Here is an 18,545-nt window from a genome sequence, read left to right as displayed (position 1 = left end):
CTGATCTGAGAGTATGTGACCTTGACGAAGACACTGTCTCCTTGGGGCTCAGTTTCTTCAAGTCAGAAACAAAGGGCCTGCTAGGAGGTCTCCTTCCTTTCTTTCGCTTCTAATATTAAATGGTACTATAATTTTGTAATTCATGCCTTATACCTTATAATCTGTTATCATGTCTCCTTTCAAGGACAAGACTCCCCTTTCTAGGACCCACAGAGAGCTGAGGCAGAGAGAACAAGGCAAGGACAAAACTTCTTTGGACTATTTTCTGCACATCCCCAGCAGAGATTGATGAATGCCTCTGAGTCAGCAAAATCTCCAGTGGTGAAATAGAAAGCGTACACTCCGCACATTCAGGCAGCCCAGGCCAGCCCACACGGAGAAGAGGATGTTCACATCCAGCCTGTTCAGTGGACCCCATGGGGCATGTCAAAGGCTATTACATTTCCAGGACCTTCTATCACACCCCCTTTCTTCCATCCCTGCTAATATTTGTGACTTTCCAGCTTTCTCCTCTGAAATTAAAATAAATCCTTTGCAAAGTGAAATCAGTTCATCTGAGCTAGTGCTGGTTAAGATTTACAAAATAAAGAGGAAGTTTACACCCACCGGCCTCAAAGAGTCATTTTAGCCGGCAGTCATTAGCTCCACCGAGGACCCTAGTGTTCTCTGTCTGATAGCGTTGCTGGTGGAAGGGATGCGGGAAATTCTTTGTGCTCTGTTGCTCTGCTCCATACTTAGTGACGGATCATCTCTTGGGCCCCTGACACAAAGGATGGCAATGTCACCACTCAGCTCTCTGGCAGCCTATTCTAGGCTGACAGTCTAGCCTCAGGGATCACTGCAGACCCCTGCAGTTTCCCCTTCCAATGAAATCAGCACCCAGCCTTTTACACCCGCTAGCTAGGACACAAACAACATCCCTCTCTCACCTACGGAGATGGGCTGGTACTGACTCCAGCACCCTGATAGAGGCCAATGCCTACTTCACACTTGCATCTTATTGAAGTCATGCATTTTGCATAAAAGTTGTTTAAGGTTTTATGTGTAATGCACACCTGGAAACGTCTTCCAGGGATGGGACAGCAAGGTAAAAGAGAAGCAACAGACTTTGAAGTCAGATATAACTGGACTTTCAAATCCTAGATCTGTCACTGACTAGTTTCTACAAGTTACTTTACCCTCTTAGAGTCTAGGTTTTCTCATCTGTTAAACAGTGAAAATGATGTTTGCCTTGCAGGTCATTATAAAGGTTAGAAATGGTATAAGATAAGATACCTAGGCCGGGCGCGGTGGCTCAAGCCTGTAATCCCAGCACTTTGGGAGGCCGAGGCGGGTGGATCACGAGGTCAGGAGATCGAGACTATCCTGGCTAACATGGTGAAACCCCGTCTCTACTAAAAATACAAAAAAAACTAGCCGGGCGTGGTGGCAGGCGCCTGTAGTCCCAGCTACTTGGGAGGCTGAGGTGGGAGAATGGCGTGAACCCGGGAGGCAGAGCTTGCAGTGAGCCGAGATCACGCCACTGCACTCCAGCCTGGGAGCACAGCGAGACTCCGTCTCAAAAAAAAAAAAAAAAGATAAGATACCTAGTACAAAATGGATGCAAAGAAAGAGCTTATCAAATTGTAACTCTTGGTAGTGGTGGTAGTGGTATAATTATTATAATTTGCTTTTAAATTAGAAAAAAAGTAACACGTTATACAAGACAGTGTGAAATAATTGATTTATTCATATCAGTTTATTTTGCTTTCTATGAAGAAGTCTGTATGGGAGAAAATAAGCCTTTCAACTTCATTAATATAAAGGAACCCATAGTGACAATGAGTGGCAACACGGGATAGGAAAATCACATTAGGAACTGGAGTCCAGCACTCATCCCTTAAGGTCTCTGAGCAACACTGCCCTCATTGCATAAATACAGACTATCACTCTGCTCATCTTACAGAGTCATTTAAAGATCAAATAAGAGTGATTAGGAAAACCACCGAAAATCTATAAAGCACTGTACAAGATTTTTTAACGCAGTGCCATTTTTCCATGCTACCCAAGATATGTGCAAATATTCCAAACATCATCACAAATACATGAAGGAAGCCACGCGGGGATAGTTCCTACTTTTTATATAGCATGATAAACAAAAACCCTGACACCTCAGCAGCTCCTACTCATACACAGTCTTTGCATAAACTACCTGGTTCTCTACTCTGGCTGCACAATAGTATCACTAGGAAGCTATTAAAAAATGCATATGCCCATGACTCATCCATAGACATTCTGGCTTAATTATTCTAGAGCAAAGTCTGTAGTTTTTGTCAGCAGCTCCTCAGGTGATTCTATTGGGCAGTCAGGATTCAGGACATTAATCTAGTGCAGTGGTTGTCAACTGGAAGTGATTTTGCCCCCCAGGGGACATTTAGCAATATCTGGAGACATTTTTGGTTGTCACAGCTAGGAACAGGGTGCTACAGGCATCTAGTGAGTAGAGGCCAGGGATGTTGCTAAGCATCCTACAACGCAAATGATAGCCCCTCACAACATGGAATTGACTGGCCCAACATGTCAATAGAGCATGACTGAGAGGGGCCACATAGAGGACTCATTCTAAAGAAAGTCAGTAACTGACCATACTGCACAAAAATAGCTCAGCAAAATTTCTGGTCTCACATGCTCTCTAGAACCTTGTCATTTCCTCCATTAGAAGATGGAGTCTATTTCTTCTCTTCTTGAAATTGAATTGGTCGGCCGGGCGCGGTGGCTCAAGCCTGTAATCCCAGCACTTTGGGAGGCCGAGACGGGCGGATCACGAGGTCAGGAGATCGAGACCATCCTGGCTAACACCGTGAAACCCCATCTCTACTAAAAATACAAAAAACTAGCCGGGCGAGGTGGCGGGCGCCTGTAGTCCCAGCTACTCGGGAGGCTGAGGCAGGAGAATGGCGTAAACCCAGGAGGCGGAGCTTGCAGTGAGCTGAGATCCGGCCACTGCACTCCAGCCCGGGCGACACAGCAAGACTCCATCTCAAAAAAAAAAAAAAAAAAAAAAAAAGAAATTGAATTGGTCTTTATTACTATCTCAACAAATAGAATTCAAGGAAATAACATGCTTGACTTCTGAGGCAAAGTCACGAAAGGCTTCTGCTTGTCTTTCTCTCTCAAGATCTCTTTCCAAGATCTGCCCCTTTGGAAGCCCTAAGCCAACAGGTTAAAAAAAATCCAGCTACCCTGGAGCTGCCATGTTGGAAAGATCACATTTAGAGATCATATGGAGATAGAGAGAGATGTTCAAAAGAAGCCCCAGCCATCTGTGTCTTCCAGTCTGGGTACCAGATATTTGTGTGCGTGAGCCTTCCGATGATTCTAGCCCCCACCTTCCAGCTGCCCCAGGCAATGTCAAGTTGGACAGGGGCCAGGTGTCTGCCCAGACTGCAGATTTATAAGCAAAGTAAATGGCATGGTGGTTTTGGTTCTATGGGGAGTATATGTGTGTTTGCTTGTTTGATATCCAATAATAGATAACCAGAATAAAGTCTCTCATGATTCTATAAAAGATCCATCTCTAAACCCTCTTCATTGGGCCACCAAGGTCAAAAGCTTACATATACTTGTACAGGGAATGAGCTTTATATGTTTCCAGCCTACACCCAACTCTGCAACTTCCACCTCCATTCTCAGTAAATATGCCAGTTTACTTAAGAATTCCTCCCATTCATTTCTGTTGTGCTTTCTGTGGTCTGGAAGATCATATTTTCCAACATGGGTCTTATGAGTCAAGGGTCTTATGAGTCTCTTTTATTCTTGGTGAAGTTTTCCATTGTGGGAGCAAATATAAGTATAAATATAGGTGAATCAATATAAATAAATAAATAACATATTTTTATTCTGATGATTAGCAAATTGGAAGTTACTAAACATCTTTCATTTACCAGGTCTTCCGGAAGGGTGCACTTAACTATGGAGGAAAATCAACTCATTAAAGTCTTTGAAGGTGACATTGCCAAGGGAGATATTCTGCAGGCAAAGTGAACAGAATGTCCTGAGACATCCTTGCTCTAATCAATATTGAAACAACTGAGAAGTTAAAACATCAGGTTTTGCCATTGGATCGGGGAGCAAGATGAGTACTGACTAAGCATCTACTGTGTTCAGATCCTGAGAAGAGTAGTTAGAGCAGAGAGCAGGGATAATTTCATTTAATTTTCCCAGCATCCTTGGGAGCTAAGAACCATCCTCTACTGCCCTGTCTTTTCTCTCTCTTTCTGTCTCTCTCTCCCCCTCTCTTTCTCTGCTTCTCCCTCTCTTTCCAGACATTGCTCTTTATTCCCAATAAAACTAAAATCTGCACAAGCTCCACATATCTTTGATTCCATCTTGATCAAAATCCAAGTAATAACTCAGAAACCGTAAGTTTTAACAAGGAGTTAATAATTTAAAGTTGTTGACACAGGTGCTTTCGTAATGGGTAGTAGGCTCTCTCCTTTGATGTTGGAATAAGCTGAAAGGCATAAAAAAAAAATAGCAGTAGACAAGTGGGGAAAGCATCACCTTCAAAGCTAAATCCACACTGAATCTGTATCTCACATGATAAAATGAGTGCTTTGTGTGCAAGATGTTCTCTTCGAGAGATTTTTTTTTTTAACTTAGTGGTTTAATTGTGAAATTGCTCTTAATCTTGAGAGTACAGAGCTTGCTTTTCAGTTGGCTGGCTAGGTGGTTGGTTGGTTGATTGTAGAAAAATTTATTTCTATTCATTGTGTGTTAGTTACAGAAAAGTGAATTTCCTCATAAGCTTTGTAATAGTCAACCTTCTGACTATGAAGTCACTGACTGTATTATAATAAACACAACCTGCTGTGTAAAAATGTAAATCTCTTGATGTTAAGAAGGGTTTTCTTCCTTGCATAAATTGTACAAGAAAATGGGTGGGTCCTGACGAGAATCAGCAAGTCTTGCAAGGCAACTGCCTCAGGAGAGGCACTTACAGCCTCCCCAGTCACTGCAGAGTTCATCTTCTCTGAATGGGGGCAGAGAGGTTGCTTATATTGGCAAAAAAGACTCCTCAGAATTTAGGGGCTCAGTGTTCCCAGTTTCCTCAGTCTTCCCACACATCCCCATGCTGACTTTCAGGATCTCATTCCTTCCCAGTCAATGTTCTCACTTTAACAGAAGACACCCTGCAAGGCTGGGAATTCAATTTTCACTGTAATTCAGCCACTCACAGAATGAGATTCTGGGTTTGGTTTTCAGCAATCTCAGGAGATAAGGATCTCTTTCAAGGGAAACACAGAAGCTTTCATATCCTTTATGCAGCATTTGAGCTGGGAATTTGAATCCTTGGGCTCATCCATTTCTTTCCCTACTCTGTCCTGTAACATTAGTGCTACCAGCCAAAGTCATTATACTCATTAGTTTGACAAAAACGTTGGAAGGTATCATGTACTTGGTCGCCCAGATTCTTGCCTATTATAAGTATTTGATTAGATGTATCTAGTGATATTTTATGTATTTTCATTGCCACATCACAACATGGACTATCAGTGCTCTCTTTACCCCTAGAAATAGAGTCAAAAGGTTCTTTAACATGGAATCAACATAAGTGCCCATCAACATGGAGACTGGACAAAGAAAAGGTGGTGCATATACACCATGGAATACCACACAGCCATAAAACAGAACGAAATCATGTTCCTTGCAGCAACATGGATGCAATTGGAGGCCATAATCCTAAGTGAATTAATGCAGGAGTAGAAAACCAAATACTGCATGTTCTCACTTATAAGTGAGAACTAAATGTTGGGTATTCATGGACATACAGATGGGAATAATAGGCACTGGGGACTACTGGAGAGGAGAAAGGACTGAAAAACAGTTAGGTTCTTTGCTCACTACCTGGGCAATGGGATCCTTTATATCACAAACCTCAGCATCATACAATATATCTACGTAACAAACCTGCACATGTACCCACGGAATCTAAAAGTTGAAATTAAATTTTAAACGTGAAAAATTCGAAAGGAACTACTGCTATAACAATATATTATGCTCAAAAATAAGTTTATTTTTGAAATCTTTAAATCTAATCAGATTAGAAAGACAATTCCAGAAACTCCAGAACCAATGCAGAAAACTCATCCTCAAAATTCTGCTCCTCTAGAAGCACTCTCAGTACCAAAATCACTGGGACAGAGTGATCATCCTAAACCACAGGCCCCATCTTATCACCTCCTTCCTCAAAGGCATATTTCATAGCTCCCCATTAAACAGTTCTCCATTGCCAGTGGAATCAACTCCACACTCCTAAACACAGCAATTGCATATGCCTGCTAAGGGAGCCCTTCATTTTAAGTTTATTCTATTTCTTCTGAGCTTTTTTTTTTTTCACAAAAGCATCAAGTAATCAGTCTATCCTGAAGAATTACATGATCTAAACAGTATAAATAAGAAAACCGATATAAATCAAACACAGAAAGAAATACATGGACATTGCCAGTGGTGGATTTCACCATCATGAGTAAGGAGGTATTTACTGAGGACATATTTTGTGCCAGACAAGTGACCCGCCCCCCTCCATGCCACCTCCTTCTGAGACACAGAGTGGCTCCTCTTTTTAAGAATTTAGGCCTAAACAAAACATGGCTCATGAATCAAATATTCTGCCCTGATGCTCGGCTAGAATTGCATATAAAACAATCACGGGATAATCTTTCATGACAGCAGAGTAATATATCTATCTCTGAGCTGCCATGAAAATTCAGCTCACAATTTATTCTAATGAATTTGCCCCATCTGACATTGCTCTGTGTTCTCCGTGCGGCTGGCACAGACACCATGCCCCAGGGGTCAACTGTTAAGTTCTAAATCACTTTCTGAAAGGTATAACTCCCAGAGTCTTTTCACTGCAGATGGCAAGAAACTAACAGCCAATAAAATACACAAGTCGCTGGATCCTTCCAAGAAATCAAAACTCTGCAGGCAAAACATAGAACTCTTGCCTGAAAGGGAAGCTCACATTCATAGGCATGAAGGTAAGGAATAGCCCACAATTCCAGGTTGAGGCGCTTATTTGCAATTATGAAAAATTGGTGACGATTTATTAAATGCAGGCAGAAAAGCATGGAGTTGGTTTGTCTTATGTATCGCCAATATTGTCATCCTATAGGCTGGTGCAAAAATAATTGTGGTTTTTGCCATTTAAAAGTAACTCCAGGGAGACAAGGCTCTCACATTCAAAAAATGAATTATCTTTAAATCTAATCAGATTAGAAAGACAATTCCAGAAACTCCAGAGCCAATTCAGAAAACTCATCCTCAAAATTCTGCTCCTCTAGAAGCACTCTTAGTACCAAAATCACTGGGGTAGAGTGACAATCCTAAACCACAGGCCCCATCTTATCACCTCCTTCCTCAAAGGCATATTTCGTAGCTCCCCATTAAACAGCTCTCCATTGCTGGTGGGATCAACTCCACACTCCTAAACACGATAATCCGTTGCCAGTGATGTCATTTGTAAGAACCAAATGGCTTACCCTGCCACATAGCCTTGAGCTTCCTAAGTTTAGTCATTTCTTTGGGTGATTTTTCTTTTACATACCCAGAAAACGCATAATTATCACATAAAAGGTTAAAATACATGTGGATTCACTCATCAACCACCTAAAATTGTGGAATCTCAGAAGAAAGACTTCAGATTGGCCCAAGGTCACACAATCATTAATAGGGCAATTGCAAAAACAAATCTCCTAATTCTAGAACCACTCCCCCAAGCTCAAGCTCTATCCCTTTACACTATCTTTGTTTCCTTCCTATCTGAATAAAAGTGGTAAGACTGAATATTGCATTGCACGATTACATTGTGGTGTTTGTATTTAACATCTCTGTGTGACCTCCATTTCCGCCATTAGAATAAAACTCATTGAGTGCCAGGACTTTGTCTCCTTGTATTGCTATAAACCAGAGGAGTACCAGGCGTGTGGTAATGTTCAATCATTTTTTAAAAGAATGGATGAAGACTTTAGTTAACAAATGAATGCCTTCTCCTTCATTGAGAGTTGAAAGAGACCAAGTGCTGGACACTAGGCAGGGTTGAGCCTTCAATGTCAACAACATACTCACAGACCTTTTTCTTCCCCAAGTGAGACAGTTCCAGATGAGGATCCAACAAAACATAATGCTCAAGAGAAGTAAACTTTCATCTTTCTAAATGCTCAGAAAAATAGGACAGCAGCACCCAGATATTTTTGTCACCTGGCCAAGGGATATTTATTTATTTTCTGAACTAATTCATTAATTTCCAGGAAAAAAATAACAAAATATCCTATGATTTGACACTTGAATTTGGGAATGGAGATTTCTCTTACTGAATTCCTTTCCTGGGTCATCAAGTAGAAGTCTAGTGTAAAGACATCACTTTCAGAGAGTTTCTTTCTCTTTTCTTTTTTTTTTTTTTTTTTTTTTTAATGAGACGAGTTGTCACTCTCTCACCCAGGCTGGAGCACAGTGGCACAATGATAGCTCACTGCAACCTCCGCCTCTTGGGCGCAAGCAATCCTCCCACCTCAGCCTCTCGAGTAGCTGGAACTACAGGCATGCACCACCATATCTGGCTAATTTCTTTTGTATTTTGTAAACACGGGTTTCACCATGTTTCCCAGGCTGATCTCAAACTCCTGGGATCAAGTGATCCTCCCACCTCGGCCTCCCAAAGCACTGGGATTACAGGCATGAGCCACCACACCCAACCAGAGAGTTTCTTTTTAAAACAGAGAGAGGATGGGGAAAGAGAGATCTGAGTTAGCAGCACTCAAACATAAACAGCCTTTTTACCAGCTGAGGTAGGATAGCTTGACCTTAGAAGTCTATCATAAAAAACATTGTCTGAAAGAAATTTGCAGTCTCACCTGAGAAAATCTGTTCCTGAATCATTATCAAGCAATGAGTTTAGTAATAATAACAACCACAATTAACGATGTTAACTAAGATATCTTGAGCACTGATTAGGTCCAGGTACTGTTTTAGCCATGTTAAATGGATTAACCTCATTTAATTCCCCAAAAAAATCCTATGAAGTAGATACAATTATTATCTCCATTTTGCAAACAAGGAAACCAAGGCGCAGAGAAGCCAGGCAACTTGCCCAAAATCACGCTACTAAGAAATGGCACAGCAAGGACTCAAACCCAAGCAACTGGCTCCAGAGCCACACTGCTTCATCATCTCACCGCAGGTATAGTTCACTGCAAATGCCAGAAGGCAGAATGGCAGAATATAAAGTAACAGAACTAATCGTTGTTGAGGGGGCACCAAGTGCTGGTTGCTTTACACCTACATTATCTCATTTAGTCCTCACAGCACTGTATTACTGCTCTTATTCTACAGATGGAAACACCAAGAATTAGAGGAGTCATCACTTGCCCAAGGTCACTAGCAAATCGATGACATATAGGATACACCCAGTTGCCTAGAGGTTGGACTCCAGTACCCACATCATTATCAGCACACCATGCTCCCTTTCTGCTGGAAGCAGTCTGGTGTTTCAAGCAATCTATAAGGTGCTTGATGACACAGACAGTGGCCTGTGCATGGCATGACCTCTTTCCCACAAACCAGGCATGAGAGAAGGGCAGTGTGATGTGGCAGAATGGGCCCAGACTTTTAAGTCAAATAGACCTGGGGTCAAACCCCTGCTTGACACTTACGAGCTATGTGACCTTAGATAAAACTCTCTGAATCTGGGTCTGCATGTTTACACTAAAGGACAAAGATCATCTAGCTGACATGGTGACTCTGAAGGTTCCATGTGACCGTGTGTGGAAATTCTGGCCTCATGAAATCCTCAAATCATCCAGCCTCCTGGATCCATTTAGACATTCATTTTCTTGACCACAAAGAGGGTCCCATGAGTGCACAGGAAGTCCATCTATGTTCAGAGGGTCTGCCTTCTTCTCTTGGGCTGAGTCACAGCATCTTCTGGGCAGACACTAAGAGCAAAATTACAAAAACCTGGACTCCCCAGATTAAGACCATGTTCCCGCAACTCCCAGCATTTGCCCTAAGAGCCAGCAAGGGCTGCAACCATACTGCAGCTCTGTTAATGAGGCTGCTAGGCACCACGGTGCCAGAGAGACCAGCAGGGCATGAAATCATTACCGACGTTGCCAATTTGGACTCACAGGGACCCAGGGTTTCAGTTGGGAATGCTGCAAAACAAATTAATGTCTTGGAAATGTTTACATCAGTTGGAGATGGTTTTGTTTTGTTTGGGGTTTTTGGTTTTTATCGGTTGTTTGTTGGTTGGTTGGTTGGTTTTGTCCTTTAAAAAAAATCTACTATTTATACTTAAAAGCAGGTAGCAGAAATTTTTAATATGAAAAAGAACTACACTAAAATTATATTGGTGTTTAAAAACTCTAGGTAATATCCTTGCTTCTCAAGCCCTTCCATCTGTTTGCATATACTCTGTCTCTTTTGGTGCCCTCATGGTTATATCTGACATAGTTCTAATCATTTTAAATGGCCCTTTAGTTAAACACAAATGTGTAAAACCATTTTAAAAAGCCCCCAGGAACAATTCTTTATGCAGATGTCCTTTATTTGATATCTCAGTTTTATTTACAGTGGCCCTAATTCAGGGGATTGCAAACTGCAGCCCGCAGGCTAAATCTGGCCCACTGACCATTTTTTCGTAAATAAAGTCTAATTGGAACACAGTCACGCCCATTTGTTTACATGTTGTTCAAAGCTGCTATTGTGCTACCATGGCAGAGTTGAGTGGTTGTGACAGAGACCATCTGGGTCTGCAAAGTCTACAATAGCTACTATCTGGGTCTTTACAGAACTGTTTGCTAGCTGTTGTTCTATAGCAAATATTGGGGATCTGAATTGCACCAGGTATTTCACAGAGACTGTCCCTACAGTAACTAAATAATTCTCTGTGTTTGTTAATGTCTGTTTGTTCAACTACATGCAAATTATCTGAGAGATAAAAGCTTTTTTCTTCCCAGGTCCTGAGCACAGAGTCTAGCATAAGGTAAATCAATAAAAAAATATTTGTTGAATGAAGGAGCTGAATTGCTAGATAGATTTTGAGCTCTTCAGGGTCACAAGCATGTCCTGGTCTTGAATGAGAACTTGACTCATAGTTCTCAATAACTGCATGTTTGCTGCACAATTAATTCCATGGACTCTAAGTTTAGAGGCTAGATATGTTTTGCAGGACATTTGGTGACTAAAGACAAATGCTTGTCCATATGATGATGAATCTTTTCTACATCACACCATTTGTGCATATCCTCTCTCTAATTTCACAAATCGTCTCTGCCTCAGCCTGATGCTGATGCTTGGCTCTGATGATGCTGATCTCTTAATTGATTTGCAAAGCTGTTCCTCTATCCTGCAGAATCCATCTGTGCTTCACAGCATGGTTCCCAACAGCCTGCAGGGACTCCACTGGTGTGCTCAAGTCCACCATTCATCCCCAGGGTATGTGGGCATTCAGCCTACTAACATTTATGTACATGAGAAACCAGGAACAGACACCATCAGATTCTGGAAAGACACAGAGAGAAGAACCAAGTGGAAGACACCAGCCAGAGGTCTCTTCCCAAATATATTTGTCATTTGGACATGGAAGAAGGTTTAATTTGCCACTCCCACATTTGCCACTCCCAAAATGTATTTGTCATTTGGACATCGAAGAAGGTTTAATAAGAAGAAGAAAGAAATCTGACTCTCAAGGAGGCAACAAGATCTGGAAAGCAAACTAAGAGCTCAGAAGTCAGATAGACCTCAATAGAAATCTAAGCTCCAAGACTTATTAGCTGTGCAAACTTAAGCCAATCAATTGATTTCTCTAAGATAAAAATTCCTTAACAGCAAAATGGGTACATTGTGATATATTTAAAGTGCCTAATAGGGACAGATACTACATAAATTTTACTTCTCCTTCCCTTTCATTGGAGGGATCATTGGAAATTTCCACTTACCTAGCATTCCTTTTTTGGAACTGGACAGACACATGTCCTTCTCTGCACTGGGCAGGGCAAAACTCACCACGAACACTTCCACTCCATCGGCCATCAGGGCCAAACCTAAGACGAAAAAGAGGATCCACTGGAAGCGGCCATGGCCACACTCATCCATGATGGTCTCGTACTGGTGGGCCAACTGCTCCTCATCTTCCAGCCTCTCAGCCATCAGGTCGGTCTGGCCCCGAAGGCTGTCCATTCTGGAGGGCGCCATCTTGGCCTGCTTGGCCTTGACATCATCTGGGTGAGGGATACCCTGGTACTCGCCCTCATAGATCTCGTCTTCCTCATCATGACCTTCGGTGACATCACTCTGTGCATCTTCTTCTGGGTTGGACTCATTGCCACGGTAATAGCCATCACTGGGGGCATAGCCCCCATAGTTGTCCTGATACTTGTAGTCATCCATTCCTTGGTTCTGCAACTGCTTGGTTGCCACTTGAGCTATATCCCTCGCTCTGTGGTAGAGGTTTGGGCTATTTCAATAACCATCATTCATTATGTAGTTCAAATGTGAAATATGTTCATGTGACTTCTTAGGTGAAAGTCACACTCGTTTTCTCACCCCTTTATCTCTCAAATCAACCAGATTTGTGCAAAGACAACCTAAATATCCTTTTGTACTCGATATCTATTGGAAGTCTGGAAAGTTTCAAGCTCTGGTCTCCTTTACAGACTCAGAAGTGTTGTGTTGGGAAGTGTTGATTAGAAATGGATCTAGCTGTTTTTCTTGACAGGGACTTGGCAGACTGCGTGCTGGCCTGATTTGTCCTGCCACCGAAGATTATGCCCTGAGAACAGAGAGAAGGGATAGAGAAGAATGTTACAAAAGGTTGAAATTCTAACAAAATACTCTCAGAATTAAGCCAATATATTCGGTAATGCCAATGCCTCATGTGTAAGGTGGGGAAAATCTTGATCAGAGATTCAAATTTCTATCAACTGAATGAGGATTGAGTCAGTGAGGCTGGAGGCTAAGGGAGAAGGAACCGTGGTCAGAGAAGCCCTTTGAAGCTCTAATTGACCCATGAAAGAGGTCAAATCTTATGCAAGTTAGAAGAAATACCTAATGTAAATGTCAAGTTAATGGGTGCAGCGAACCAACATGGCACATGTATACATATGTAACATGTATACATATGTAACAAACCTGCTCATGTACCCTAGAACTTAAAGAACAATAATAATAAAATTTAAAAAAATTAAAAATCTTATGCAAGAATGGAATATAAAGTGGTCAAGGGATTTTCACTCTAAGATAATTTTGTGTTATGGATTTTCTATTAGAACTTATCAAGCCTTTGGCAATAGTGGAGGTTATTAGAGCTCAGTTTCTGCTATGAAAATGCCAGCTTTTCTAACTCTGTCATGAAGTGGCTGTACAATTTAACATCTAGAAATGTATGGCAAAAAAATAAATAAATAAATAGCTGGAAACATTTTTCTTGAGTCCCAGCTTACTTTTGAGACTCAGCATTGTGGTTCAAAGACCACTCTGTCCTCACATGAGGCTTAAACAGGCAGCAACAGGGGGCTGAGGATACAGCCAGATGACCTGGGTCTGAAACTCAATTCTGCTGCACAATGGACCACGCGACCATGCACGCATCTTTCCGAGCCCCAATTTTCTCATGTATAAAATGGGATAACAACAGTACTTATTCAAAAGGTTGTGCATAAAGTGCTTAGAATAGTGCCTGGTCTGCACAGGTAAATACTATTTAAGCCTTGACATGAGTGCTGCTTTTTTTTTTTTTTTTTTCCTAGTTCCATTTCTGGACACCAGGAGGCAATGTTGTCTAGAGTCAAGATCTCATCCTATATCCCAATTCCAGTCAGAGTCCCTCTGTTGACTCCTTTGCCCAGTGGATTCTCATTGTGCCTAGAATCTCAGGTTTCATAAGGCTTGGGGCCACCATTTATTGTGGCCTACCGTGTGCCAGAGAGTGTGCTAAGTGTATCACATCTCTTATCCGTAATTCTCACAACAGCAAAGAAAGAAAGAAAAAAAATCTGTATCTTCATTTGAGAGATAATCAAATTGTCTCAGAGTGGGTTAGTAACACGATCAAGGTCACAGCACTAGGACCAGGTCACCAGTCCCAAAGCCAACTCTTTCCTCATGCTTCTCAAATGCTATCCCGAGGGACTCACATTAAATCACCTGGGGAGCTTTAAAAATACAGATTCCCACAGTGTAATGAAGAAGGGCTGGTTCAAGCTCAGAAATCCAAATTTGCACACAGCTCTCTCCAAGTGGCTCTGAGGCCCCGCCTCACTGAGTCAGGTGAGTGGAGTCAGGTGAGTGGAGTTAGCCCCCCTCAGGACTAGGCGTCAGCCCCTCCTACACCCCCTACCCCACCCCAGTGCTCCCAGCTGCTAGACCCTTGATAGGGATGATGCTCGGACCTCCATACATTGAGGCTGCCAGAGACTTATACCCCGGGTCAAACTACCTGCCGACAGTACAGACCCCATCAACCTTTACAGGCCTCCCTGTCACACCTGAAATCCACTGTCCTTTTAGCATGCTCAGCAGATGTCACCTCACAAAGGATTGGACACACTTGTCCTCACCATGGCTACTTGACTCCTCCCTTTGCCCACAGACCATCCCTGGGCCATCTGCCCCACACCTGCTTCCTGGCCCTCCTAGTCTTCAGCCCTGGACAGACTCCAGGACTGAAACCCATCTGACTCAGACAACACAACGCATTTCCTTCTGAGAGGATGGAAACCAGTGGTTCTCAAACATTGCAGGGTGAAGCACCACTCGGAACATGGGCAGATCAACAGAAATGCCAATTCCAGGACCCCTCCCTGAAAGACACTGAACCTGCAGGATGGGGGCAGGGCCTTGCAATCTGCATTTTCCACAAACAACACCGGGAATCCAGGACTGCACTTTGAAAAACAGTGCCAAAGAAGCCAGCAACAAATACTTACTAAGAAATGATTCGCACTCTACTCTTTCTGATTTTTCACCATCTCCAGTAAATAAATTTCTATTAGACCATGTTGGCTTGAACCATGTCAGATTAATATTCTAAATCTGTTTTTATTACATCTATTTAGGGACCACCAGAGGAATATAAGTCACATGTAAACAGCAGGAGAGTTTGCAGAGTGCTATAAAAACAGGGAAAGAACACCAATTGACTGAGACCTGGTGTGTTGTTTCCATCCCGGGGGCCCTATAACAACGTCGTGAACTAGAAGTGATAGACTTACAATTCCAAAAGTACTTGTGGGACTCACCACTCAGGACAAAGGTTCTGGGAGTTGCTTTGCAGAAAGAAGAGGATCTTCGTCAAAACTAACTCCACTCACCTGATCCAGTTAAAAGAACTGCTGTGAATGTCCAGTGCAGTGGAGGGAAGGGGAATCACTGTCCAGTGATTTTTCATTTCTATTTCATTTAAGAAATAGAACTATTAATCATTTTCAATGGTACTGGCTGAATTGTGTCTCTATAGCATGAAGGTATGTTGAAATTCTGACTGCTGGTACCTCAAAATGTGATCTTATTTGGAAATAGAGTCTTTACAGAGGTGATCAAGTTAAGATGAGATCATTCGGATGGGTCCTAATCCAATATGACTGGTGTCTTTACAAAAGGACACAGAGACAGACATGCTCAAAAGGAAGACAATGTGAAGACCCAAGATAAATGCCATCTACAAGCCTAAGGCTTCCCAACCTGCAACAGATTCTCTCTCACAGCTCTCAGAAGGAATCAACGGTGTTGACACCCTGATTCTGAACATCTAAGCTCCAGAGTTATGAAACAAATAAATTTCAGTGGTTCAAACCATCCAATCAGTGGTATTTTTTATGACAGACCCAGGAAACTAATACATTCAACAAATCTAGTGTTTATCAAATAACAAAATCAAACAGCTATGATAAAACAACCACAAGTGCAACTGCACTGAGTACTGAGGTGAGCATTTTATAAGCAATACCTCATTTATTCTTACAGTCAATAGTAAAACAAGATTATTCTCTCCATTTCACAGATTAAGAAACTGAGGACTAAGAAGATTGAAGAATGTGCCCAAATTAACACAGAGAATCAATATCGGGCTTGGATTTGAAATCCACGTTCAAACAGAATATTAGGGATGATGATACAAAGTGACAGAAACGAAGATGCCAAGAATATAAGTCAAGGTCACACGCTGAGTCGCTGGTAGAGCTCACATTGACATTGAGCTTCCAACTCTTTGGTTAGGGTTTGCTCACCCATCCTCAACAAACATGTCCTGGGATCTTGATGCTGAAGCATTACAGGAACTGTGACATGACTTGATCCCCATTCTCAGAAGATTTACCCCTCATGAGAGAGTTAGATTAAAACAACACAAAGCATCATGCAGTAATAAAAATTACAATCTCGATTATTAATAACAGTATCTTCCATTTATTGAATACTTGCCTTGAGGCTTTGTGCCAGCTACTGTTCTAAGTTTACCATGTGCTTTACATCTTTTAACCTGCACAAGAACTGTGAGGTGGGACTATTATTGTGCCCATTTTACAGAAAATAAGACTGAGACCGAAGAACTCAAATAGTATCTGCTGAAATAGTAGCCTAGAGGTAGTGGGGATGTCCAAGGGCAGGAAAGGGCTCAGAGAAACAAACAATGGAGAGGAAGGCATGGCAGGCTGGAGGACAAGGCTACACAGAGGCATGGAGGCAGGATGGCTTTGCTTGTCTTGGCAGCAGTGAAGAGGCCAGGTGGCCTACAGCAGTTGATTCAAGAGTGAGAGGTTATGGGAGATATGATGCGGAAGGAAATAGAAGTCAGTGTGAATACACTGCTCAGGGTTTGAAATTTTCTTTGAGAAAAGAGAGCCAGTGAAGGTTGTTAAACTGGACACAGCAGTACAGTGCAGCAGGGCAGGGCTCTGGAAAGATCCTTCTCATGGGGATGTGCTCCTGGTTTTTAATAAAAATTCTAACAACAATGAAACCAGGTAGAAGCTTTCATGTATGCATGTGTGTGTGTGTGTGTGTGTGTGCGCGCGCGTGCGCACGCACGCACGTGCACATGTGTGTACATGCTTGGTAATAGTCCAGAGCAGAGGTGAGGTCTGGACCAAGGGGGTAGCCGTGGGGCTGGAAGGATAGACACAAGAGGACTCCCACAGGAGAACACATGGTGCATTTCCTATTAGGTGAGGAGGAAAGGCCGAGAGTGACTAAAACAATGATGACCCTAACGAGCCAAATTCTGGACTGGAAACCTTTCCAGCATCCTATATAATTCCTGTGTAATTAAGATTTTAAAAAATGTTTTTTCAGGCTGATCCACCTTTTCGGTATGATTGTGGGATGTACAACAGAGACTCTGGTCTCAGAGGGTCCAGGTTCCAATCCTGACTCTGCCACATCTACTACCTGCATGCAAGCTACTAACTGCTCTGTGCCCCAGTTTCCTCATCTGTAAAATGGTTATAGTAGGGTCATTGTGAGAATTCAGTTGAGATCATCCATGAAGAGTGCTCAGCACGGTGCCTGGCACAGATGTGATCAATTTAAATCTCATCTAATAGCTATAATTGTTGTTGTCATCATAATTATTGTCTGGACATGGGGGCTCACACCTGTAATCCCAGTACTTTAGGAGGCAGAGGTGGGAGGATTGCTTGATTCCAGGAGTTTGAGACCAGCCTGAGCAACATGGTAAAATTCTGTCTCTACAAAAAATACAAAAAGTCAGCCAGGCGTGGTTGTGCACACCTGTAATCCCAGTTCCTCAGGAGGCAGAGGACGGAAGATCAATTGATCCCAGGAGGTGGAGGTTGCAGTAAGCCAAGATCATGTCACTGCACTCCAACCTGGGTGAAAGAGATCCCCATCTCAAAAAATAAAATAAATTAATAAAAATTAAAAATAAAATAAAAATTATGATTATTATCTAAGTATTAGCAATTAAAATGTAGCCAAGTTCTAAGCTCGAGCCCAGCCTCATGCCCCATGAGATTTGGGGCCCATCAGGACCGGGCTAGGAAACCAAGTACAGAGAAAAACAAACTAACATTGAGTTACTCATAAAAACAACTACTTCCCATGCTGCTAACCTCTTAAGCATCCTCCTTTAACTTTTACATTCTATTAGCCTCCACATCTATGCTATATGACTCAAAATCATTGTGCAGCAAACTCTTGCTTGTTACTAAATATCACAGAGAACAAAGTTAAATATAATATTATAATCAAATGATGTAATGCTTCCCAAAATCTGTTCTGTAGAACATTAGGCCTTTAATATTCTCATTTCAGTGAAAAATAGAATTCCAAGAGCAAGTAAGTTTGGGAAACACAGCATCTTCTATTCACTATTCTCTTTTGGAAATTCACAATGCACATTGCTGTATTAAAGGCCATGAGAAGGCCTGAATAAAAACCTGCTGAACACCACAGTAAGATACCACTACACATCCATTAGAATAGCTCTAATCAAAAGACAGACAATAGCAAATGTTGGCTAGGATGTGATGAACTGGAACCCTCAGAAA

At 42.0% G+C, this 18,545-nt stretch overlaps 1 protein-coding gene across 3 annotated transcripts in view; it reads right to left on the bottom strand.

Moving 5' to 3' along the window:
* Positions 1-18,545, bottom strand: part of SV2B (synaptic vesicle glycoprotein 2B) — a 181,846-nt gene that overhangs the window by 56,298 nt on the left and 107,003 nt on the right. Inside the window, exon 2 of one of the 3 annotated variants that reach the window (XM_025391791.1) lies at positions 11,979-12,811. The exons of 1 other annotated variant lie outside the window; for it this stretch is intronic. In XM_025391791.1, coding sequence (XP_025247576.1) covers positions 11,979-12,429 — 451 coding nt within the window. In that variant the 5' untranslated portion in view covers positions 12,430-12,811. Of the gene's footprint in view, positions 1-11,978; positions 12,812-18,545 lie in introns of those variants that run through there. One more of the 3 variants, XM_025391792.1, reaches the window with a different exon arrangement.

Source organism: Theropithecus gelada, chromosome 7b, assembly GCF_003255815.1.
Source record: "Theropithecus gelada isolate Dixy chromosome 7b, Tgel_1.0, whole genome shotgun sequence".
In the NCBI taxonomy this organism is placed as follows: Eukaryota; Metazoa; Chordata; class Mammalia; order Primates; family Cercopithecidae; genus Theropithecus; species Theropithecus gelada.
The sequence above is the reverse complement of the archived record's forward strand: the minus strand, read 5'-3'. Positions and strand labels throughout refer to the sequence as shown.